The following is a 26,499-nucleotide window of genomic DNA, read 5'->3' on the forward strand; positions in this document are numbered from 1 at the left end:
CGGGAAATACCGTTCGGTTAGGTCATATCGCTCACGCGCGCGCGCACACACACACATTACCATTCAGGAAATGCACATTTTTTTCATTCTCACCTACTTTGAGAGAAATCGAGCACGATGATGAGGTCGGTGTTACACACCTAGGGATCGAAAGTGGACAAAGATGGCTTTACTTCATTAAATGGATAGATCTATTAGGAAAGTAGATAGATCATTTCATTAAATGGGTAGATCTAGCTAGTTGGGAAGGAAATGGCTCTAACTAGATAGCTAGTGGAGGGAGAGGAGAGAAAAGTTAGGAAGAGAGAAGAAAGGGTTGCATTAATGGAGATGGTGTAGCTAGGGACATCAAAGGAGTGAGAAGAGAGGTAGGAGAAGGAAGAGATAACAAAGCTAGCTAGTAGTAATGGGGGAGAAACAAGTGAGGTTGAAGCAAGTGAGGGAGACAGGGGGGATTGGAAAAGGTGGCTGTTGCGCCTTAGCAGCACCGCTGTTTATAGGGAGGCGCTACTGCTAAGTGCGGTAGCAGTAGCGATCCTCTGCATGTCGCGCTGCTGCTACGTGGGGACCACCATGTGGCATAGTGCAACCTTAGTTGCAGCGGTGTGTCTATACCCCGCGCTACTGCTATGTATTTAGCAGTAGCGCGCACCCACAGAGCAGCACTGCTACTATTCGTAGCCTGGTGGGTACAATGAGGACCACCTAGCAGCAGTGCTCTTTGTACCCCCACGCTACTGCTAAAGAGATAGCAGTAGCGCTTGCTTACGACCAGCGCTACTGTAAAGTAGCAGTAGTGTTGTATCTAATCAGCGCTTCTGTTAAGCCTTCACCTATAAGGTTTTTCCTAGTAGTGTGTGGGCCTTATCCGTGGAGCTCCAACATATGTGCAAGGGTCGATAGCGGTAAAGGAGCTGGGTGACCCAACTACTCCCATAATCAAGCTTCACACCATCACACAAAATCCTGCCGTCTCTGTCAATTTTTTTGTGAAATATGCTATCAATGAATGTAAAATTGTGAATAACTTGTGTACTATTTAATCTACCCATTGGCTACTCAATGGGTATGAGTAGCCGTCGAGTATGGGTACGGATAAAGTTTCATAGCCATGGGTACATGTATGAGTACAGTTTTGTATCCATTAACTATATAGGTATGGGTATTGTATTGCTCTACTTGCCCCATACCCTATCCATTACCATCCTTACCAAAATCTTGCCGCAAAATACAAAACTAGCCCATAATTTGCAGGTAAGAGAGGGAGAAGACATGGAAATGATTAGCATACAAACACATCTTAGATGCAAAAATAAAATAAAATATTAAATGTTGATTGTCAGATCACAGATTAATGTTTTTTTGGAAGAAAAAAATTACAGATAAATGTCTCGGATTGGCTACGCTGGAGTTGCTAGAGCTTCTATGTTAATTTTGGGAAAACCACTAACTAACAGCTATTTCATAACTTAACATAGAAAGTTTGTTGACACAATGACCCTGTCAAAACACATATTGTATTAGGTAGTCTTATAGAGGAAGTACTATATACATAACGAGTCTCTCCGTCATGTCCCATGCCCATTTGAGATATCCACCCGTGATTTGACACCCTATCTTAACTTTTCTATTGTTAAGGCATCTCAAATGCTGACCATCAAAACACACGTAACTATCTGAACCGCGTGGTCTGGATATATTTTGTCATTCAATGTGATCTTGCATCGGTTCGGTGCGAACGTACTTTTTCTTGCAAAGCAGACACAAAACCGCGCGGGGGAGGGGGGGGGGGGCTTTGTCGGCGTCCGAACTGCTGTCACGCCTGCTTCTGACTAATCTGGCCCACCAGAAACCCCTTCCTTGCCCCCACACTTTTCCTCCCCAAGCCTGCTGCCCGCATTGATGCTGGTCCAAAACAGACCAAAATTGAGGCGACTTGCCGGCCGAGAGCACCGCCCACGCTGCACCTCCGGTGTCCACGCCTGTTCAATGCTGAAGAGACGTTTACTGGATAGGATGGGACGGATATCTACCACGTCAGTTCAGTTCTCGTCCCTCCATCTGCCACCATCAAACAGTCTCACCGGCCGAGAAATCAACTCCGGTGCCCGCGCATTGACGCACCCGGACGCTTTGCATCACCTGAAACGGCTATTTAAGAGTGGCCACACCCGGCTCACAACATATCCGCTCCACATCCTCCTCTCGTGCACTACATCCGCCATGACCGCGGGCGGGAGCACTTTGTGGGAGAGTCTGCCAATGGAGCAAAAGCACAAGGTTGCAGCCAGTTGCGAGCCCCAACTTCGTTGTCGAGCAACAGGCGATCGGATTTGTATGAACTTGGTCTGAAATGTATGCGGGTATCATTGGATGAACTGCTTCCACATCCACCACGGACTGATCTTCTTTATCTGCAGACGGATGTAGAGGCAAATTTCGTGGTGAGCGTTGGAGATGCCTTTGCATCCTGAAATGCTCTTCTACGTTAGTCTTACCCGGAAGACGTGGGTAGGAGGGTAATTTTTTGTCGTCTTCCTTAAAGTGCATCTGCCTAGCACCGTTCTTAATTAGTGTAATTACATGTGTCCAGCTAAAGTGTAGGAAGATTAGACATGGACAGTTAGACAGAGCGCAACTGCAAGTATGCAAGGGATAGGAAAAAGAAAGTTCGTGGCTTCCGAAGCAGCTCCGGCCGCCGGCGGCATTGCACTTTCTTCCTTGGGTTTGGTTTTCTCATTGTCTCCTTCTTCGTCGTCACCACTCTGGCCAGGTTCAATAAAGGTAACGACCAATTAGCTGTTGTTGAGATCGAAAGCACCATCCATGCATGAATGGAGGTCGACGTGGGTACCTTGGCTGCTGCCTCCGACGGTTCGCTCTTCGTGGATGACTGAGCATCGCTTCCTTCCGCTTCCTCCGTCGGGGAGGATTTGTTGCCTGTCGACGATGCAGGCGCGGATGCCTTGGCGCTGTTCGAGCCGTTCGCCTCTGTAGGCGCCGCAGCCTCCAAGGCATGAGCAGTGGCGGCCACAGGCGTTGCTGCCACTTTCGGCGGTGCCACCGGGGCGACCGACGCTTGCGCCGGCGCTGTTTTGACCTGCATCACACACGGGCGTGCATCAAAACAGCGCGTGAAAACCAGCGTGCATGTGCATGTCATCGACAACGCGTGTACGTGCTCACCGGATCTTTCATGATGCCAATGTCATACATGGGCGTGAAGTCTGGCTGGAACATCCCGAAATTGCGCTCGGCGACGGGCCCGGGCTTCAGGTCCTCGTTGAAGAGCGCGAATATGTACGTCTCGAACTTCCGCTTTGGCATGAGCGGTGTGCCTGACCCGGAGCTAACCGCACCGATGAGATATTTGTTGTACTCAGCTGCCTCGGCCTGGCTCACGCCGATCTGCCCGTCCATCGCCTTAGTCGGCCACCCGGTCTCCCCAACGAGGATCTCCACGTCCTCAAACCCAAGTTTCTTCATTGCCGAGTACACCGAGTCAAGTTGTGCCACAAACATGCTCGTGTACGTGATACCCGTACCCGTGTCTAGCACGCCAGGGTTCGACCGCGCCAGTGCGTACGGTAGCGTGTCACCGTTGTACCCAAAGTACGGGTACGTGTTCACGATGAGTGGGGACTTGGTCTTCTGGAGAAATTGGAGCATCGGCGTGAAGATGGCAACATCCCAGACATCGCGAAACCGAGCCGCGGACGGCGGCTGGGCGTCAACCAGGATGCCGAGTGAGCTTGGCGTGGAAACTCGAATTTTGCTATAGCCAGCCGTGACGAGCGCAGCCTTGAGCGTCTGCATGGCGGGGACGAGGTTGCCGATGAGATTCTTGTCGGCCGTGTCCATGATCTCGTTGCCCACGGCGACGAGAGATATATCTGTGGCGGGGTAGTATGGCGCGATGTTGGTAGCGACCCATGCATCGGCGCCGTTCTGGGTGGCGAGGCCAGGGATGTCGCCATTGCTTGCTGTGACCATTACCGAGATGCCCGTGCCAGCGAAGGCCCGAATAATGTCCGGCTTGGTGTCAAACAGCTTTACACGGTCAATGTTTGTGCGGGTCACGAGGAATGCCGCAACCTTAGCCGGCGATGGAAGGTTGTCACCCTTGGTGCCGTAGTTGACACCGATCGCCATGCTGAACGGTGCTATGACGAGGAATATGCATATGACCACCTCCGCGCGGAGCATGCAACCATGCCTCGGCGGCGGCGCCATGGTGAGCCGGTGTGTCGCTGGAGGATGGCCGGCCGGACACAAGCCAAGTAGGTGGTGACGAGAGGTGCCCGATATGAAGTTTGGGCTATTATTGAGGATCCTCTAATTATAGCTACCTATACTAGGAAGGTATGCATATGCACGTACGGAGCCGATATCTTCAAACGCATGTGTGGGCTCCGATAGGGACGGCTAGCATCGCGAGCGCGGTAGGCAGCACATATAGATGTTGCCCCCGAAATGGAATCTTATGCGAGCGCAGCGCACCCACTCGGCCTAGGTCATATGACAAGAAGGCCCTCTCCTCTCCTCCCTCTTTGGATTATTACTAGGACTGGAATATATCATCACCATGGCATCAGGTTATGTATGCATGCACGCAGATGTGACAAAAACAATGATATTGATGCTTAACTTGCTACTTGAATTTACAATAGGTCTTCAATGGTTGGCTTGGCTTTGTGTTGATGAGATCCTCTTGTTACTACAAAAAATATTGGACAAAGAAAGAACAAGAGGTGGGCCACCAGCTAGCCACAAGGATGGAGGGCGCGCCCCCAACCTTGTGGGCCCCCTGGCAGGCCTTCGGTGTCCATCTTTGTCTATATGGTGTGTTTTGACCGGAAAAAAAAAATCAAAAGGAAGCTTTCGGGACGAAGCGCCGCCGTTTCGAGGCGGAACCTGGGCATAACCAATCTAGGGCTTCGGTTGAGCTATTCTACCAGGAAAACATCCCTTCAGGAGTGGGGAAATCGAAGCCATCGTCATCACCAACGATCCTCTCATCGAGAGGGGGTCAATCTCCATCAACATCTTCACCAGCACCATCTCCTCTCAAACCATATTACATCTCTTGTATTCGATCTTGGTCCCAAAACCTCAGATTGGTACATGTGGGTTGCTAGTACTGTTGATTACTCTTTATAGTTGATGCTAGTTGGTTTATTCGATGGAAGATTATATTTTCAAATCCTTAATGATAATTAATACTCATCTGATCATGATTATGAATATGTTTTGTGAGTAGTTAAGTTTGTTTCTAAGGACATGAGAGAAGTCTTATTGTAAGTAATCATGTGAATTTGGCATTCGTTCGATATTTTGGTGAGATGTATGTTGTCTTTCCTCTAGTGGTGTTATGTGAACGTCCACTACATGACACTTCACTATTATTTGGGCTTAGGGGAAGGCATTGGGAAGTAATAAGTAGAGGATGGGTTGCTAGAGTGATAGAAGCTTAAACCCTAGTTTATGTGTTGCTTCGTAAGGGGCTGATTTGGATCCATATGTTTCATGCTATGGTTAGGTTTACCTTAATTCTTCTTTCATAGTTGCGGATGCTTGCGAGAGAGGTTAATCATAAGTGGGAGGCTTGTCCACGGAAGGGCAGCACCCAAGCACCGGTGCACCCACATATCAAATTATCAATGTAACGAACGCGAATCATTTGAGCATGATGAAAACTAACTTGACAACAATTCCCATGTGTCCTCGGGAGCGCTTTGCTTTATATAACAGTTCGTTCAAACTTTTTCTTTGCTACAAAAAGGATTGGTCCACTTTGCTGCACCTTAGTTACTTTATTTACTTGTTACCCGTTACGATTTATCTTATTATAAAACTATCTGTTACCGAGAATTTTAGTGCTTGCAGAGAATACCTTGCTGAAAACCACTTGTCATTTCCTTCTACTCCTCGTTGGGTTCAATGCTCTTACTTAGCGAAAGGACTACGATAGATCCCCTATACTAGTGGGTCATCAACGTCCATCGAGCCCATCATTTCCACCGTGGACCTCACGTTTATCGGTGACGGACAGGTTATGAACTCCTACGAAGATGAGTAGGGCATGGGAGGTGGCAGGGGCATTGTGCCCAAGTGGGCCGGTCTTTCTCCCATGTTCTACTCTTTCTCGTCGGAGACCACAGCTTCACTTCACGGGTCTTGTCACCGTCGTTCATCGCTCACGAAGATGGATGGAAGAGATGGTCGCGGGAAGGGAACAATAATGACTTGGACGACGGATGCCGCCGTAGTCTAGGTCTAGGCCTGCCCCCCTCATCGGTATCATTGGTTGTCTGGCTCCCACATCCGTATCTGCAGATTGGTCTACTTTATCCGTGGACGAGTGCGGGAGGAAAATTTGGTGGTGAGCATTGGAGATTCCCTTTCCCTTTCCCGACACACAAACCCGCCACAACCGTCCGGACGCGGAAGCCATCTAACACGGTCATGAATCGGTATGCGGCACAGTACGAACGTGTTTTCTCCGGCAAACTAAAGACAAACATGGGGGCTGTCGGTGTCAAAACCGGCGGATCTCGGGTAGGGGGTCCCGAACCGTGCGTCTAGGCCGGATGGTAACAGGAGGCAAGGGACACGAAGTTTTACCCAGGTTCGGGCCCTCCCGATGGAGGTAAAACCCTACGTCCTGCTTGATTAATATTGATGATATGGGTAGTACAAGAGTAGATCTACCACGAGATCGGAGAGGCTAAACCCTAGAAGCTAGCCTATGGTATGATTGTTGATGTGTATCTTGTCCTACAAACTAAAGCCCTCCGGTTTATATAGACACCGGATAAGGTTAGGGTTACATAGAGTCGGTTACAATGGTACGAGATCTGCATATCCGTATCGCCAAGCTTGCCTTCCACGCCAAGGAAAGTCCCTCCCGGACACGGGACGAAGTCTTCAATCTTGTATCTTCATAGTCCAGGAGTCCGGCTGAAGGTATAGTCCGGCTATCCGAACACCCCCTAATCCAGGACTCCCTCAGTAGCCCCTGAACCAGGCTTCAATGACGGCGAGTCCGGCGCGCAGATTGTCTTCGACATTGCAAGGCGGGTTCCTCCTCCAAGTACTTTATAGAAGATTTTGAACACATAGATAGTGTCCGGCTCTGCAAAATAAGTTTCCACATATTGCGGTAGGGAGAATAATATTTACACAAATCTAATCTGCTGACGTATTCCGTAGCGTGACACGCCACGGCCAAGCCTTTATCCGAGTCGTTTCATTATCCCACCTCAGCGCATCATGCGAGGCGGTTTCCTTGGCACGTCTTGTTAAAGCAGAGATCGTGTCCCCTTATCCCGGGATTCTCATCAATACGGGCGTGGGTAACCCAACCGCGCCATTGATTACGGCGCTTGGAGATAAGCGAGTTTTACCAGGCTGGTGGGGACATGTAGTTGCGTCCATCCATATAAGGGGATAAGGATCCACCTTTTCACCTACGCCTTCTTCCTCCTTCACCTATCCATTCTTGCGCACTCGAGCTCCAGCGCCCAAGTCCGCACTCCCCACCTCAACCTTCTCCACCCATGTCCAAAGCGGGAGGCAAGTGGATGGTCTCCTCTGTCACGGAGGGACACATCAAAAAGCTAAGGAAGGCCGGATACCTGTCTAACGACATCCCGTACCGGCTTCCCGAAAAGGGGCAGCTCATCCCCACCCCTAGGCCCCGTGAGAGGGTGGTGTTCCTCCCCCATTTCCTCCATGGACTGGGCTTCCCTCTCCACCCATTTGTCCGGGGGCTCATGTTCTACTACGGCCTGGATTTCCAAGATCTGGCCCCGAACTTTGTCCTCAACATCTCAGCGTTTATCGTCGTGTGTGAGGCTTTCCTCCGCATCCGCCCCCATTTCGGCATATGGCTCAAGACTTTCAATGTCAAGCCGAGGGTGGTGCGCGGCAACCAGGCGGAGTGCGGAGGCGCCATGGTGGGCAAGATGGCCAACGTCCTATGGCTCGAGGGCTCCTTTGTGGAGACCCTGAAGGGTGGCAATCGGGGTGGTTTTACATCACCGAGCCACGCAACGCCGAATGGGTCGCATCCCCCGAGTTTCGATCCGGACCCCCTACGTGGCTCACCTCCTGGAAGGAGACGGGCCTATCGTGGGGTTAAAAAAGGAGAGCTGACCAAACTCCAAACATGCGTCCAAACCCTAGTGGACAAGAAGCTCAAACTTGTCAACGTAGTCCAGGTTATGCTCATCCGCTTGATCCTCCCGTGTCAACAACGGGCTTTCAACATGTGGGAGTTCGACCCGGCACGGCACCAAACTCTGAGCAGGCTCTTCGACACAACATACGAAGATGCCTGGAAGGTGCTTTTCAAGGGCGCCGAGGCTCCCGCATCCGCTACCGAGGATCGCGGATTCAGTGCGCAGCGTCACGCTCTCGCGGTAAGCTATTTTTTCCTTTTACAGGGTATGAGTTTTTCATAGTTTGACTCCATGTGGGATCTAAGATCCCTTACCTTTGACAGGATTGGCAGGTGACGTCCAGACAGATCAACTGTCTGGCTCCTTTGCCCGAAGGCCCAGCGGACGCTCGCTTGGCGAAGCTGCTGGTTCCGGCACCCTATGTGGTGCCGGAGAAGAAGGCCGCGAAAAAGGCCACGAGGACTCAAAAGAGTGCCCGACGCCAGGAGGTGTTGGATCCATCATCCGACGGTTCCGAGGCGCATTCCTCCCGTGAAGACGAGGAGGAAGAAGAAGAGACCTCTCCACCTCCAGCGGGAGGAGAGAAGAAAAGGAAGGCCGCCCTCTCTGGGGAGGCCGGAGGGTCCAAGAAGGGGAAAACCCTTCCTCCGGATTACTCCACCGACGCCGACGACGGCGGAGAGGAGTGGCTGCCCAGGGCCAAGCCCCTGGCAAAATCGTAAGTATCCGGATACCAGAGTAATTCATAGTATTCGTTTATTGCACAGCTTTCCCTTACGTCGAATATGTTTATGCAGCCCACCCAAAGACCGGCTCGACGCGTCGTCAAGCGGCTCACTGGACTCGTCGAATGTGAACTCGCTTCCGACGGCTTCCTTCCCCCGCCCTACGGATGACATCGAAGTGTTGTCCCAACAGGTTCCAAACCGGGAGGAGGTGGTCCTGGAGGTGCCGCAAGGCGACCTCCCGGACTCTAGGAGTAAAGGGGATGAAACCTCCCAGGGCTCCAAGTTCGGCTCTAGGCCGGACACTGCTCCGGAACCTTCAAAGGTTCCAGAGTCCGGCGGGCGACCTCCTTCCAAGAGGAGCCAGCCCACTGTGCCAGCGACCCCCGTCCAACCGGAGGCGTTGGACAATCTGTTGGAGGCGCTCCAAGGCGCCTCCATCGACGAGGGGCACCGCACTATTATGAGTGCGGTGATCCAAAAGGTTCAGTCCGCCAAGAGCGGACTGACTGAAGCTTGTACTAGACATTTAACAGGCTTTGAGGTAAGTAAGAATGTGTAAATAATATTACCGCATTGACAGTAGCCCCTGATGCTCTGTTTGGCGTTCGGGAAGAAAAGCCGAATAGAGGATCAAATAAAATTCGCAGGAGTCTAACGAAAAGGAGTCGATATGCGTATGCAGGCTTCTCTGCTTGCGTCCGACGCACTGACTGCGGAAGTGGACACGCTAAAGCAGAACCTCGAGCGGTCCGAGCAAGAGCTCAGGCGTGCCAAGAAGCAGCTCGAGGACAATGAAGGTAAGAAATACCTTGTTTAAATATATATATATATATAGAAAGGTGCAATTGCATAAAATGGCAGGATTATTGTGGCTATTGTAGGGGCCACGTCTGAGGTGGCGACCCTTAAGCAAGCGCTGGTCGAGGCCGAGAAGAGGGCGGCCATGGAGCGCACCAAGCGGGAGAAGTATGAGGCCAAGGTTGGCAAGGTGCGGCAAGAGCTCCAGGCTCTCATGGAAAAACATGAGAGTTTGGAGCTTGACTCAAAGACGCGAGCGTCCGAGCTCGCGGTGGCTATTGAAAATGCCAAGTCTGCTAAGGCCGAATCCCAGAAGACCTTCCAGGAGTTGGATGAGGTGAAGAAGATAGCGGCGGGTAAGGCATTCTTTATGCAAAGCAAACACATAAACGTGAGTTACTTGTTACTTACCCGAATCCGGAGCTCTCCAGGAGCGTTCGCAGATCTTCCCCGGAGTGTGTCCGATGCCGCCGCATTCTATCGAGCTGAGGAGGGCAGCTCGACAGAGAAGGTGTTCTGGTCTCAGTATGCTGAGGCCGGACACCCCGTGCCCCTGAGCAACCAGCTGAAGCAACTGGCAGAGCTCCACAAGGCGGCCGAACAGGCCATGAAGGGCCTCATAGTTCGGCTGTGGCCTGGAGGGGCTCTGCCTGGGAGCTATTTCGGGCTGGTGCGGTGGCTGGTGGAGGCCTGTCCAAGGCTCGAAGTCATCAAGCGCTCCGTCTGCATTGAAGGTGCCCGTAGGGCCCTTGCCCGTGCTAAGGTGCATTGGGGCAAGCTGGATGCTGAGAAGCTTGTGAAGGACGGGCCACCGCCGGGGAAAGAGCATCGCAAGCCCGAGAATTACTATAAGGATGTTCTGAAGGGTGCCTGCCTTGTGGCGGATGAATGTTCTAGGGATGTAATTTTTGAGTGAAACTTGCTCGTTTTTTCCTGTGCGCTGAAAACTTGTTCATATGCGCTAAGCAATGCTATTGGAATTTAAAATATTAACTTCTGTGCGGCTGTTTATCAATTCTGAGAGATGGCGAGTCATCGGCTTCTGCCCCCGTGCCGCTAGTGCTGGGGTGTTCGGGGATAAACCTGAGCGCTCTTTTTCCCATGTTTGGGTCCTTCGAGGGAGGCGCTCAGCCCAACGAACAAGGCAATCGGACTATAATGCGTGAACACTCTCACTTAGCCATAGAATTCTATAATTTTAAATTCCGGCGAAGCCCCTGGTATTCGGAAGACCGAGTTCGGGGCGATATCCACGCCTTGGCCGGACAGAGCTGGCTCCTCGCCCTAAGCGGCATAAGTCTTTAGGTACTCGAAAAACCTCTTGAACAGCGACCAGCTCTCGCTTCATCATGACAGTCAGTTTTAGCTTTCTCCACTGAGGTGCTCGACCCAGCTCAACTGGGGCACAATCGCAGTGGTTCTCCTAGTGCTACCTTAGCCGATATAGCGGAACGTAAGGCACCAAAACATAGGAGCCGGGCAAACCCAACTATTGACCCAAGACATGATTCAGAGCCGATGCATATAATGCTATAAGTTCGGGGTGTCGCACTTGTTAAAGTGTTCGGACTTCTCACACCATATTGAGGGGTACTAAAGCCCCTGGCGTATTTTGCCGTACCAACGTGTACGGGTGCAACATGTCGTTAAGGAACATATAAAGAAAAAAGGTATTGCAAAAATAGAAAAAAGCTATGCATTGTTTATTAAAAAGGGCTGCGGTCAAAGCAGAACGATACAAATAATGCGATAAGTGAAAGGTTGGACTAGTTAACATGTCCGTTCCAGGGGCAAGCTGCGGAATAGTATGCGGAACAGGTATACTGCTCGTGATAGAGACCACCTGGGAGTTTCGTAGTGCGGCATGGCTTGTCTGCTTCCCTGGTTCTTGCATCGTTTGTGCGGCAATTTAACTGCCGAACAGGCCTTCCGAAGGATGGAGTACTGAAAGTAAGAGAAAATTAAAAGGTCGGCAGCCCCTGGTACGGTTGAAGCCGTGTTTCGGGCGTGCCGTGATGGTGCCCCTCCCCCTGTACCCATGGTCTCTCTAGAGCGTAGTTATGTACGTGAAGTACTAGCGTCGCCTTTTTGCGAGGGTTGGGGTTGGGGCCGCATTGCTACGCCTGCTCGAATCGCGCTAGGCGGTCCTACTGTAGGTTACTCCGGGCACGCTTGATGGTGTCCGATCGTTTAGTGGCCGGACTGGAGAACTTCCTGGAGAGGTTGCTTTGTACTTCCGCTGCAAGGGCCGCCGTGTGCTCCTCCGTTCGGAGGGAGCGTTCGGTGTTTTCATTGACCGTAATCACTCCTTGAGGGCCTGACATCTTGAGCTTAAGGTATGCGTATTGCGGTACCGCATTGAACTTGGTGAATGCGGTTCTCCCGAGCAGTGCGTGATAACCACTGCAGAACGGGACTATGTCGAAGATTAACTCCTCGCTTCAGAAATTATCCAGAGATCCGAAGACCACTTCAAGTGTGACTGAGCCTGTATAGTTGGCCTCTACACCTGGTATTACGCCTTTAAAGATCGTTTTGGTGGGCTTAATCCTAGAGGGATCTATGCCCATTTTCCGCACTGTATCCTGGTGAAGCAGGTTCAGGCTGCTGCCACCGTCCATAAGGAATCTAGTGAGATGAAATCCGTCAATAATTGGGTCTAGAACCAATGCGGCAAATCCGCCATGACGGATGCTAGTGGGATGGTCACTTCGATCGAAGGTGATCGGGCAGGAGGACCATGGGTTGAACTTTGGGGCGACTGGCTCTACCGCGTATACGTCCCTTAACGCGCGCTTTCGCTCCCTTTTGGGGACGTGGGTTGCGTATATCATGTTCACCGTCCGCACTTGTGGGGGAAAACCCTTCTGTCCACTGTTTTTCGGCGGCCAGGGCTCCTCGTCGATATCGCTATGCAGCCCCTTGTGTTCATTTTCGGCGTTTAACTTGCCTGCCTGCTTGAACACCCAACAATCCCTGTTGGTGTGATTGGCCGGCTTTTCGGGGGTGCCATGTATCTGGCACAAGCGGTCGAGTATTCGGTCCAAACTGGACGGGCCCCTAGGATTCCTTTTGAATGGCTTTTTCTGCTGACCGGATTTAGAGCCTCTGAATCCGGCATTAACTGCCGTATCCTCAGCATTGTCGCCGTTAATGCGGCGCTTCTGCTTGTTGCGACGTGACCTGCCACTACTATCCCTGGTATCCAAATTACCAGGGTTCTTGGTCATATTGTTGCTACGAGCAAGCCAGCTGTCTTCTCCCGTGCAAAAGCGGGTCATGAGTGTCGTGAGTGCTGCCATAGATTTCGGCTTTTCCTGTCCAAGGTGCCGGGCCAGCCACTCATCACGGATATTGTGCTTGAAGGCTGCTAGGGCCTCAGTGTCCGGACAGTCGACTATTTGATTTTTCTTTGTTAGGAACCGTGTCCAGAATTGCCTGGCCGATTCCTCTGGCTGCTGAATTACGTGACTTAGGTCATCGGCGTCTGGGGGTCGCACATAAGTGCCCTGAAAATTGTCGAGGAATGCGGCTTCCAGGTCCTCCCAACAACTGATTGATCCTGTTGGCAAGCTATTAAGCCAATGCCAAGCTGGTCCTTTAAGCTTGAGTGGGAGGTATTTGATGGCGTGGAAATCATCGCCGCGGGCCATGTGGATATGAAGGAGATAATCCTCGATCCATACCGTAGGATCTGTTGTGCCATCATATGATTCGATATTTACAGGTTTAAAACCCTCGGGGATTTGATGATCCATTATTTCGTCTGTGAAGCATAGTGGGTGTGCGGCGCCTCTTTACTGGGCTATATCATGACATAGCTCCGATGAGCTTTGTCTACTATGTTCGGCCCTGCCGAATTTGTGGCCGGCGTGACGGTTACCGTCTCGAGCCGTGGGGCGCCCCTGCGATCCGTAGATCGATCTTGTTTGCCTTGCCTTATCCTCCAACATATCTCGTAAGTCCGGCGCATATTCCCATGCCTTGGTATGGGGTGCGGCTTGAGTGGAGGGTCGAGAGGCCTCTCTATCACGGCCACGAGGTGGTCGGTCAGCCGCATCAGGTGCTTCCTCCTCTAATCGGGGTAGCAACCTGCGCTTCGGGTAGCTCTTGGAGGGGCATTCGAGTTTATGCTCTTCGGCCACAAGGACTTCAGTCCATCTGTCGACTAGAAAATCTTGATCAGCTCTGAGTTGTTGCTGTTTTTTGTTGAGGCTTCTTGCCATGGCCATAAGCCTGCGTTGAAAACGCTCTTGCTCAACGGGATCCTCTGGCACAACGAATTCGTCGTCGTCGAGGCTTGCCTCGTCTTTGGAGGGAGGCATATAATTATCGTCCTCGAGCTCTCTGTCTGCCGCTCTCTCATGAGGGCTGGTTTCTCCATCCTCCTGTGCTAATTCTTGCTGGAGGGGGTTTTCTTTGGCACTTTCCGGAGTATTATTTTTTCCTGTGCTGGAATCACCGTATTTGTTTTGGCGGGATTTTGAGCGGCGCCGCTGACGCCGGCGCTTAGGCTATTTTTTGGAGGGGTCATCCTTCGCTGTTCCATCGCCATCTCCTTCTTTTGGGGTGTCCACCATGTATATGTCATATGACGAGGTGGCTTTCCAGGGCCTGATAGGCGCTGGTTCTTCATCGTCTCCTTCATCGGCGTCCATACCGTCGATGTCTTCGGGGTCGAAGTCGAGCATGTCGGTTAAGTCGTCGACAGTGGCTACAAAGTGGGTGGTGGGTGGGCTTTGAAATTCTTCATCGTCCGAATCCCAACCTTGCTGACCGTAGTCCGGCCAGGGCTCTCCTGATAAAGAGAGAGACTTCAGTTTCTTCAGGATATCGCCGAAAGGCGAGTGCTGAAAGATGTCCGCGGTACTAAACTCCATGATCGGTGCCCAATCGGATTTGATTGGTAGGGGCGCGGGGGGTTCGGAGTCCGGAGAGAAGTCCGACTCCTTGGAGTCACGAGTCTTGCAGAGTACGGGGCTGGTGTTTGGCTCAATCGCCGTTGAGATCGCAGCCCCCGAGGTGGCGTCCAACCGCCCATCCTCGATCGGCGCAGTTGGCTCCGAATTAAGGGTCGAAGCTGATGCGGGTGCGGCCTCCAGGGCATTGTTCGGTGGCAGAGCTAGATCATGCTCGTCGGGGCAGTGCGGCACGCTCGGTAGTGGATCGAATCCGTCAAAGATCAAGTCCCCGCGGATGTCATCCGTGTAGTTTAAACTTCCAAATCTGACCTGACGGCCAGGGGCGTAGCTTTCGATCTGCTCCAGATGGCCAAGTGAATTGGCCCGCAGTGCGAAGCCGCCGAAGACGAAGATCTGTCCGGGGAGGAAGGTCTCACCCTGGACTGCATCGCTATTGATGATCGTAGGAGCCATCGAGCCTGACGGCGATGGCACAAAGGAACTCTCAATGAAAACACCAATGTCGGTGTCAAAACTGGCGGATCTCGGGTAGGGGGTCCCGAACTGTGCGTCTAGGCCGGATGGTAACAGGAGGCAACGGACACGAAGTTTTACCCAGGTTCGGGTCCTCTCGATGGAGGTAAAACCCTACGTCCTGCTTGATTAATCTTGATGATATGGGTAGTACAAGAGTAGATCTACCACGAGATCGGAGAGGCTAAACCCTAGAAGCTAGCCTATGGTATGATTGTTGATGTGTATCTTGTCCTATGAACTAAAACCCTCCGGTTTATATAGACACCGGATAGGGTTAGGGTTACATAGAGTCGGTTACAATGGTAGGAGATCTGCATATCCGTATCGCCAAGCTTGCCTTCCACGCCAAGGAAAGTCCCTCCCGGACACGGGACGAAGTCTTCAATCTTGTATCTTCATAGTCTAGGAGTCCGGCTGAAGGTATAGTCCGGCTATCCGAACACCCCCTAATCCAGGACTCCCTCAGGGGGCTTTGCGGGAGTTCGGACACGAGAAACGTCGCTCTCTAGCCCCCTGGCCCACCCAGAAGGAAGGCGGAGCCCGCGCTTTTGTAGCATCCCGCACTGTGTCCGCGCCAAAATCCTCCATTCTCTTCTTCCATTTCCTGCTGCTCTCTACGCAATTCTCGCTCTTTTCTCCCACCCTCTCCTTCCTTCCGTTGCCAACGCATGGAATCATCGAAGAACTTGTCGGAGATGGAGCCGACGGAGGTGCCAGAGGATCAGCTCGGTGACACGTCAAAATCGTCGTGTCAAAGCGAAGGCCACAAAGGAGGAGAAGCTCAAGAAGCGGTTGGCCATCTGTGGGCCTGGTGGTGGCTAGGGGCATGGAGGTCATGGCAGACGAGACGGTCGGTGCGGCCTTGGGGAACACCGCTAGATGGGTGCACCCACAGTACATACGGAGTTGTGGCCTAGGACTTAAAGCCTCCATACTACTACGCCGCCAAGCAGCTCAGAAGCCCCCACCAGTATGATGCCTTACATGGTCGATGTTAACATGCCGCCGCTCTTCTCCGAGTATTCTTCGCCGTAGCTCGTCCGGGCACAGAGGACGACCGAGGAGAAGATGGGTGCCCGCATACTGTTCGCCGCAATGCCTAGAGATGGGGAGCCAGCGTACAACACGGACAGGGAGATGCTCAGCATCATCCATGAGGAGGCGAGGGAGGATGAGGGGGCTATGAGGATGATAGGTGGAATAGTCGGATCCCACCCAGTCCGACAACTACGAAAAAACACAGTCCTACACACAGAAGGCTACGCAGCAGCCCTACACCCAGGGCGGTGATGACACACACACAACAACAACAACAACAACAACAACAACAACAACAACATTGGGCCGCCGGAGAGTAGCATCCAAAGGGGGAGGAGGAGGATGGCAACGATAATGATCCGGATGATACATCCAGCGATCTGAAGAAGAAGGGTAGAGGAAAAAGGTTCAACATGTGGGAGGACGAGATGATGTGGGATGCATGGTTGGCCACTAGAATTTATCTGATCCATGACACAAAGCAAAGGGGCACAACCTTTTGGAGGAACATTCACATATGGTTCCATGAACACAAGCATTTCACGCCCGAATCTGACACAGTCACCTGCAACCATGAATGGAAGTCCCTCGACCATCAATGGTACACCATCCAAGAGGCCGTGTCCAAGTATTGCGGGCACTTGAAGCATCTCATCGCACGGTGGCTTACCGGTGAACAAATCACTAAGCAAGTAAGTGGATCACTAGTCGGACATGCTTTAGTGTTGTTGATCACTAGCCGGAAATGTATTCTTTTGTTGCTCAATAGAAGATTATGCATTGCTGACATTGTTTCAGTTTGTAGCCTACTCGTGCTTGTGTGGTGTACAAGAAATTCAAGAAGAAGTCCTTCACCATCATGCATTGTCTGTTGAAGTTGAATGGGCAACTGAAGTGGAGCCTTTTCACTGGCAAGACCGCGGCCCAAGCCAAAAAGGAAGAAACCGCTGACCCTACCGACCTGTCACAGCCTGATTTTTGGCCCTTTCTTTTTCATTTGTTTTTCCGAATTTTTGCTTGAGTTTTCTTTCTCCGTGGCTTTGTGGTCTGGAAACTGCAGAAGATGAGCTCTTATTTGCTTCCAGAGTGGCTTGTCAACCTCAAATCCTTCCGTAGACCTTTCCATTTTCATCCTAGCCCAAATCCCAATATTCTTTTTATTGGGGATATTCCTTTTCTATTAAAGGAATAACCCTAATTGCCCTAGGTTGTGAAGCAACCTATATTTCCATCACTTCTAAATTTACCAAATAATTCCCATAAATTGTTTGGGTCATATCTTCCTCAAATATGGAAAATTATTTCATTTGCCATGTCTATCATCATGCTCAAATAATTCATTTCCTATTCTGCCCTAAATGGCACATTGTGAAGCAAGTGCTATTTTCCTTTGCCCAATTGAACTCAAACTTCTTGGACACATTTTCATGTCCAAATAATTGGCATGTGCCAAAATGCAACTTTATTTGCCTAGCCAATCTTCCTCAATGATTTTTCAAAGTTCCTGTCTGAGGGAAGCCTTTGTGAAGGAAGTGCTAGCTAGGGTTATCCAAATAAGTTGAAATTTTACACACTCCTTAATGTGCTCATATAATTGACTTCCTCCAATTTTCAACCCTATACTATGAACTATGTGAGCACAGGACCAAATCTTTGTTTCTGCTATTATTTTCAAGTTATGAAGCAAGTCTAATTTTTAACACTTCATTAATTCTGATAAATTACCAGATCATGCTCCTACCCATATAATATCCCTCCACCAAATTTGGGGTCATTTTAAGCCATTTGATCACGAAAATTATTTCTAGTTTCTGTCCAAAGGAGATGTTTGTGAAGCAAGTACTAGTTTGGCATGTCCATTTGGTATGAAACCTTTTGAGCATCTTCATATGGACAAATAACCCTGCCTTGCCAAATTTCAGCTCAACTTGACACTCCATGTGAGTGCACCTTCCTGGTCAAGTTTCTAGACCAGATTTAGCATTTCTTAAGCAAGTGCATTAAATATTGGTCCACTTCCATCCAAAACTCATAGGATCGTAGTCCTTCCTATCCTAAACACCCCAGACAACTCCATTTGACACAATCCAGTTCCCGTTGATCACTAGTGCTCCTCCAAAACTGATACAACAAACTTCAGACGATCCCTCATTCATCTCCTTGGCTCCTTTTGTCGATCCATCAACTCCCTCGGCCTCTATTATGCAGGGACTAGTCACTAGACAACTCGCTGCAGCCTCTCGCGTCCCCTCCTTGCCGGTCACAATGGTGACTGTGTCGTTTGCACGCGCTCTGGCAGCAATGGTAATGTCCAAAGCGTCGTTTTTCTTCGGGCCCCTCCTTCTCTCGTCGTCTTCGTGCGCGTGAGCGTGTCTAACAGCTAGCACACGTTGTCGCTGTCCCTCTGGAGCGCTTGCCCCCTTTGTTTTCTTCCCCGGTGACCCGTTCCCATCGAGAAACATAGCACGTCCACGGGCGCACAGTGCCGACAAGGCATTAATGGCGTCGTGGCTTATTCCTCCCTTGTCCCCGAGCTCTTCTCGTCTTCGTGACCCCTGGCGCTGATGACCCACAAGTATAGGGGATCTATCGTAGTCCTTTCGATAAGTAAGAGTGTCGAACCCAACGAGGAGCAGAAGGAAATGATAAGCGGTTTTCAGCAAGGTATTCTCTGCAGGTACTAAAATAAGTGGTAACAGATAGTTTTGTGATAAGATAATTTGTAACGAGCAACAAGTAACAAAAGTAAATAAAGTGGAGCAAGGTGGCCCAATCCTTTTTGTAGCAAAGGACAAGCCTGGACAAACTCTTATATAAGGAAAAGCGCTCCCAAGGACACATGGGAATATCGTCAAGCTAGTTTTCATCACGTTCATATGATTCGCGTTCGGTACTTTGATAATTTGACATGTGGGTGGACCGGTGCTTGGGTGCTGTTCTTACTTGAACAAGCATCCCACTTATGATTAACCTCTATTGCAAGCATCCGCAACTACAACAAAAGTATTAAGGTAAACCTAACCATAGCATGAAACATATGGATCCAAATCAGCCCCTTACGAAGCAACGCATAAATTAGAGTTTAAGCTTCTGTCACTCTAGCAACCCATCATCTACTTATTACTTCCCAATGCCTTCCTCTAGGCCCAAATAATGGTGAAGTGTTATGTAGTCGTCGTTCACATAACCACTAGAGGCTAGACAACATACATCTCATCAAAATATCAAATGAATACCAAATTCACACGACTACTTATAGCAAGACTTCTCCCTTGTCCTCGGGAACAAATGTAACTACTCACAAATCATATTCATGTTCATAATCAGAGGGGTAATAATATGCATAAAGGATCTGAACATATGATCTTCCACCAATTAAACCAACTAGCATCAACTACAAGGAGTAATTAACACTACAAGCAACCTACTAGAACCAATCCCGGACTTGGAGACAATAATTGGATACAAGAGATGAACTAGGGTTTTGAGATGAGATGGTGCTGATGAAGATGTTGATGGAGATTGCCCTCTCCCGATGAGAGGAGCGTTGGTGATGACGATGGCGATGATTTCCCCCTCCATGAGGGAAGTTTCCCCGGCAGAACAGCTCTGCCGGAGCCCTAGATTGGTTCCGCCAAGGTTCCGCCTCGGGGCGGCGGAGTTTCGTCCTGAAAGGTTGCTTCTGGTTTTTTTCTCGACGAAAGACTTCATATAGCAGAAGATGGTTATCGGAGAGCCACTAGGGGGCCCACGAGGTTGGGGGCGCGCCCTAGGGGGGCGCCCCCACCCTCGTGGACAGGGTGTGGGCCCCCTGGTCTTCATCTTTGGCGAGGACTTTTCATTATTTATTATAAGGTATTCCGTGGAGTTTCAGGACTTTTGAAGTTGTCCAGAATAGGTCTCTAATATTTGCTCCTTTTCCAGCCCAGAATTCCAGCTGCCGGCATTCTCCCTCCTTATGTAAACCTTATAAAATAAGAGAGAATATCCATAAGTATTGTGACATAATGTGGAATAACAGCCCATAATGCAATAAATATCGATATAAAAGCATGATGCAAAATGGACGTATCAACTCCCCCAAGCTTAGACCTCGCTTGTCCTCAAGCGAAAGCCGATAACAATAAATATGTCCCCATGTCTAGAGGTAGAGGCGTCGATAAAAATAAAATACGGACATGGAGGCATCATGATTATTCTCATAACAGCAACATATATAGATATTATCATATGATTACTTATGTTCAAGTGATGATCTATTCACAATGCAAAAATATGAATCAGAAACCTTATTGAGAACCAACAAACTATAACCTCAGTCATTGAAGCAATTGCAATTTATCATAACATCAGAAATAGTCTATGTCAGAGCTAAAAAAACAAGTCCACGTACTCAACTATCATCTAGTCCTTCATAATTGCTAACACTCACGCAATACTTGTGGTTATAGAGTTTTAATCGGACATAGAGATAGATAGGGGCTTATAGTTTCGGCCCACAACCTTTTACCTCAAGGGTAATGTCAACAATAATAACTCATGCCCCGTACATCCAATTAGATATATATATATATATCAGGTTCTTTCCAATATGCTGGGCTTGCCAAAGGATAAAATGAAAAAGGATAGGTGAAGATCACCATGACACTTGCACAAGGTAGAAGATAATAATAAAAGATAGGCCCTTCGCAGAGGGAATCAGAGGTTGCCATGCGCTTTTATGGTTGGATGCACAAAATCTTAATGCGAAAGAACGTCACTTTATATTTCCCCTTGTGATATGAACCTTTATTATGCAGTCCGCCGCTTCTATTACTTCCATGTCACAAGATCGTATAAAGCTTATTTCTCCCACACTAATCATACATATTTAGAGCAATTTTTATTGCTTTGCACCGATGACAACTTACTTGAAGGATCTTACTCAATCCATAGGTAGATATGGTGGACTCTCATGGCAAAACTGGTTTAAGGGTATTTGGAAGCACAAGTAGTATCTCTACTTGGTGCTGAGAATTTGGCTAGCATGAAGGGGAAAGGCAAGCTCAACATGTTGGATGATCCATGACAACATACTTTATCTCAGATATAAGAAAACATAACCAATTACGTTGTCTTCCTTGTCCAACATGAACTCTTTAGCATGTCATATTTTGATGAGTGCTCCCAATCATAAAAGATGTCAATAATAGTATATTTATATGTGAAACCTCTCGTTCCTTATTACTTCCTATTAATTGCAATGATGACCAAAGCTATGTCTGCCAACTCCCAACAACTTTCAATCATCACACTCTTGCTATGTGAAGTCATTACTATCAATAAGATCAATATGAACTTTTGTTTCTTCTTATTCTTTTTCTCTTTTATTTTATTCACCCAAGATCATAGCAAGAAAATCAACCCCTTGACTCAACACTAATCTTTATTATATAGCTCACGGACTCGATTACAAAGAGAGATCATGAGGCAAAACTCAAAACTGGATCATGCCATAAACTTTATTCTACTAGATCAAAATACTACTAATAGGATTGAACTAAGGAAAACGGTAAAGATAGGAGTTGTGATTGTGATACGATACCGGGGCACCTCCCCCAAGCTTGGCAGTTGCCAACGGGAGTGCCCATACCCATGTTATTATATCTCCTTGGTTGGTGAAGAAGGTAAAGGTGTTGTTGACTTAGTTGATGGCATAGACTTCTCCCTTACTTTACGCTTGAGGACGGCTTTTTGATCCCTCAGATCATCAATCTCCCACTCCAGGGTTAATATCTTTTTGCATAGGTCCTGCTTATTTTCCTGCAAGAGACGAAAAGGGATAAACTCGAATTTTGGTTTCTTTACCCTATCAGGGAGACTTGACTTTTTGAACTCCACGTGCATATCCCCAGGTTGAGGTAATGGGGCTTCATCTTCATCTGAGCTCGTCTCCTCCTTCCATTGGGTTCATAGTCCTCTTCTTCCTCCATGGTCCAACCAACGTGCTCCACATGTCCATAGACCTTAGGATTAGCTAAGTAATCATCCACATAGCTTTCTCCTTCCGAATCCTGGGAAGACATGTTGATCTAATCTGCAGCGGGACAGCTCGAAACAAAAACAGAGGATATATAGTGAATTTTTACCGACCAAAATATGTATCATGCAAGAAAACGGAGTCCGGAAGGCACACGAGGTGCTCACGAGGAAGGGGGGCGCGCCCAGGGGGTAGGGCACGCCCTCCACCCTCATGGGGCCCTCGTGTCCTTCCCGGACTACTACTTAATTTTCTATTTTTCTAAATATTCCAAAACGGAGAAATATTGCCTTAAAAACTGTTTTGGAATCGGTTTACTTACTGTACCACATACCTATTCCTTTTCGGAGTCTAAAACATTCTGGAAAGTGTCCCTTATGTATTCCTTCGGGGTTACAGTTTCAATAATATTGGTTTCAACATTTATGGGATTACCTGAGATATAATGTTTGATTCTTTGACCGTTTACCACCTTCGGATTTGTGCCTTCGAAGTTGTTGAGTTTTATGGCACCGGAACGATAGACCTCCTCGATAACATAGGGGCCTTCCCATTTAGAGAGAAGTTTCCCTAGAAAAAATCTTAAACGAGAGTTGTATAGCAATACATAATCACCTACATTAAACTCACGCTTTTGTATCCTTTTGTCATGCCATCTTTTAACCTTTTCTTTAAACAACTTGGCATTTTCATAAGCTTGGGTTCTCCATTCATCAAGTGAGCTAATATCAAATAACCTCTTTTCATCGGCAAGTTTGAAATCATAGTTGAGCTCTTTAATAGCCCAATATGCCTTATGTTCTAGTTCGAGAGGTAAGTGACATGTTTTTCCATATACCATTTTATACGGAGACATACCCATAGGATTTTTATATGCAGTTCTATGGGCCCATAATGCATCATCAAGTTTCTTGGACCAATTCTTTCTAGACCTATTGACAGTGTTTTGCAAAATTAATTTGAGTTCTCTATTACTCAATTCTACTTGACCACTAGACTGTGGGTGATACGGAGATGCAATTCTATGATTGACGTCATATTTAGAAAGCATTTTACGAAAAACACCATGAATAAAATGTGAACCACCATCAGTCATTAAATATCTAGGGACTCCAAACCTCGGAAAAATAACTTCTTTAAGCATTTTAATAGAAGTGTTATGATCAGCACTACTAGTTGGAATAGCTTCTACCCACTTAGTAACGTAATCAACAACAACTAAAATATGTGTATATCCATTAGAGGCAGGAAAAGGTGCCATATAATCAAAGCCCCAAACATCAAACGGTTCAATAACAAGTGAATAATTCATAGGCATCTCTTGACGTCTACTAATATTACCAATTCTTTGACATTCATCACAAGATAGGACAAACTTACGGGCATCCTTGAAGAGAGTAGGTCAATAAAAACCGGATTGCAATACCTTATGTGCAGTTCTATCTCCTGCGTGGTGTCCTCCATAAGTTTCGGAGTGGCACTTGCATAGGATTTGTTCCTATTCATGCTCAGGTACACAACGTCTAATAACACCATCTACTCCTTCTTTATAAAGATGTGGGTCATCCCAAAAGTAATGTCTCAAATCTTAGAAGAACTTTTTCTTTTGTTGGTATGTGAAGCTAGGTGGTATGAATTTAGCAACAATGTAATTAGCATAATCATCATACCAAGGAGTACTACAAGAAGTACTTATGACATTTAATTGTTCATCAGGAAAGCTATCATCAATAGGTAGTGGGTCATCAAGAACATTCTCTAACCTAGATAAGTTGTCTGCAACGGGGTTCTCAGCTCCTCTTCTATCAACAATATGCAAATCAAATTCTTGTAGCAAGAGAATCCATCTAATAAGTCTAGGTTTAGCATCTTTCTTCTCCATAAGATATTTAATAGCAGCATGATCAGTGTGGATAGTTACTTTAGAATCAACAATATAAGGTCTAAACTTATCACAAGCAAATACAACTGCTAAAAGTTCTTTTTCACTAGTAGCATAATTTCTTTGAGCATTGTCTAGAGTCTTACTAGCATAATGGATAACATTTAATTTCTTATCAACTCTTTGCCTAGAACATCACCTACAGCATAATCGCTAGCATCACACATAATTTCAAATGGTAAATTCCAATCAGGTGGCTGAACAATAGGTGCAGAGACTAATGCTTTCTTAAGTATTTCAAATTCTTCTACACAATCCTCTTCAAAGAAAAATGGTATATATTTTTGTAATAAATTAGTCAGAGGCCGAGAAATTTTTGAGAAGTCCTTAATGAACCTCCTATAAAATCCGGCGTGACCAAGGAAACTTCTTATACCTTTGATGTCCTTGGGACACGACGTCTTTTCAACAGCATCAACCTTGGCTTTATCAACTTCAATACCTCTTTGAGAAACTTTATGCCCCAAGACAATACCTTCATTAACCATAAAGTGGTACTTTTCCCAATTCAAGACAAGATTAGTTTCTTCACATCTCTGCAAAACTCGATCAAGATTGCTCAAGCAATCATCAAAAGAAGATCCATAGACGGAAAAGTCGTCCATGAAAACCTCACAAATCTTCTCACAAAAGTCAGAGAATATAGCCATCATGCATCTTTGAAAGGTAGCAGGTGCATTACATAAACCAAAAGGCATACGTCTACAAGCAAAAGTACCAAAAGGGCATGTAAAATTAGTCTTTGATTGATCTTTAGCCGACACAGGTATTTGAGAGAAACCAGAATAACCATCTAGAAAGCAGTAGTGTGTATGTTTCAATAATCTTTCTAGCATTTGATCGATAAAGGGTAAGGGGTAATGATCTTTCTTAGTAGCCTTATTTAATTTGAGGAAATCAATTACCATCCTATAACCTATAATAATTCTTTGTGGAATCAATTCATCTTTATCATTAGGAACAACAGTAATACCTCCCTTCTTAGGGACACAATGAACAGGACTTACCCACTGACTATCAGCAACGGGATAAATTATACCTGCCTCCAGAAGCTTTAGTATTTCTTTTCTTACCACTTCTTTCATTTTAGGATTCAGACGTCGTTGAGGATCACAAACTGGTTTGGCATCTGCTTCCAAATTTATTTTATGTTGACATAGAGTGGGACTAATGCCCTTAAGATCATCAAGAGTATATCCAATAGTAGCATGGTGCTTCTTCAGAGTTTTCAATAATCTTTCTTCTTCATGCTCTCAAAGGTTAGCACTAATAATAACAGGATATATCTTCTTTTCGTCAAGATAAGCATATTTAAGATTATCAGGAAACGGTTTAAGCTCAAACACGGGATCACCCTTAGGTGGAGGGGGATCCCCTAGGATTTCAACAGGCAAATTGTGTTTCAGAACAGGTTCCTGTTTAAAGAATACCTCATCTATTTCCCTTCTTTCACTCATAAACATATCATTCTCATGGTCTAGCAAATATTGTTCTAAAGGATCACTAGGAGGTACGGCAATAGAAGTAAGACCATTAATTTCATCCTTACTAGACAATTCTTCTTCACGGTGTTGTTTACTAAATTTAGAGAAATTAAATTCATGAGTCATATCATCTAAACCGACAGTAACAACATCCCTTGTGCAATCTATGGTAGCATTAACAGTATTTAAGAAGGGTCTACCAAATATAATGGGACAAAAGCTATCTTATGGGGAGCCAAGAACAAGAAAATCAGCAGGATATTTAGTTTTCCCACACAAGACTTCAACATCTCTAACAATTCCCATTGGTGAAATAGTATCTCTATTAGCAAGTTTAATAGTGACATCAATTTCTTCTAACTAAACAGGTGTAGTGTCATGCATAATTTCTTTGTATAAGTCAATAGGTATTTCACTAGCACTAGCACCCATATCACATAAGACATGATAACAATGTTCTCCTATTTTAACAGAAATAACAGGCACGCCTACCACAGGTGTATTTTTATCTTTAGCACAAGGTTTAGCAATTCTAGCAGTTTTCACCGCAGAACTGAATAACATGCCCATCAATATTATCAGAAAAGAGATCTTTAACAATAGCAATATTAGGTTCTACTTTAACTTGCTCAGGAGGTGTATATGTTTTAATATTGCTTTTACGAACCACAGTTGAAGCTTTAGCATGATCCTTTATCCTAACAGGGAAAGGTAGTTTCTCAACATAACAAGTAGGAGCAATAGGATCATTATAAGTGACAGTCTTTTCTTCAACTTTAATAGGTGCAGCTACTTTTACTTCTATGGGAGGATGATATTTAAACCACTTCTCCTTAGGGAGATCAACATAAGTAGCAAAAGATTCACAA

At 47.3% G+C, this 26,499-nt stretch overlaps 1 protein-coding gene across 2 annotated transcripts; it reads right to left on the reverse strand.

Moving 5' to 3' along the window:
- Positions 1 to 2,535: 2,535 nt before the first annotated feature.
- LOC125556470 (glucan endo-1,3-beta-glucosidase-like) lies at positions 2,536 to 4,308 on the reverse strand. Of its 2 annotated transcripts, XM_048719199.2 has the most exons (3): positions 3,187 to 4,300; positions 2,855 to 3,100; positions 2,536 to 2,765 (listed from the first exon to the last, which is right to left on the reverse strand). In XM_048719199.2, exons 1-3 carry the CDS (start codon positions 4,231 to 4,233, stop codon positions 2,610 to 2,612), a joined length of 1,449 nt encoding a protein of 482 aa, XP_048575156.2. In that variant the 5' UTR covers positions 4,234 to 4,300; the 3' UTR covers positions 2,536 to 2,609. The 2 variants fall into 2 exon arrangements, with proteins under 2 accessions (XP_048575156.2, XP_087377587.1); XM_087521461.1 differs by having other exon boundaries at positions 2,536 to 3,100; positions 3,187 to 4,308.
- Positions 4,309 to 26,499: the final 22,191 nt, after the last annotated feature.

Source organism: Triticum urartu, chromosome 5A (assembly GCF_056163025.1).
Source record: "Triticum urartu cultivar PI428250 chromosome 5A, HENAU_Tu73, whole genome shotgun sequence".
Taxonomy (NCBI): domain Eukaryota; kingdom Viridiplantae; phylum Streptophyta; class Magnoliopsida; order Poales; family Poaceae; genus Triticum; species Triticum urartu.

Bases quoted from the DNA above. Each gene is read 5' to 3' on its own strand.
- LOC125556470 (XM_087521461.1), bottom strand. From the start codon at position 4,233: ATGGCGCCGCCGCCGAGGCATGGTTGCATGCTCCGCGCGGAGGTGGTC. The intron at 3,101-3,186 runs GTGAGCACGTAC...TGTGTGATGCAG, and splicing joins TTGGCATCATGAAAGATCCG to GTCAAAACAGCGCCGGCGCA.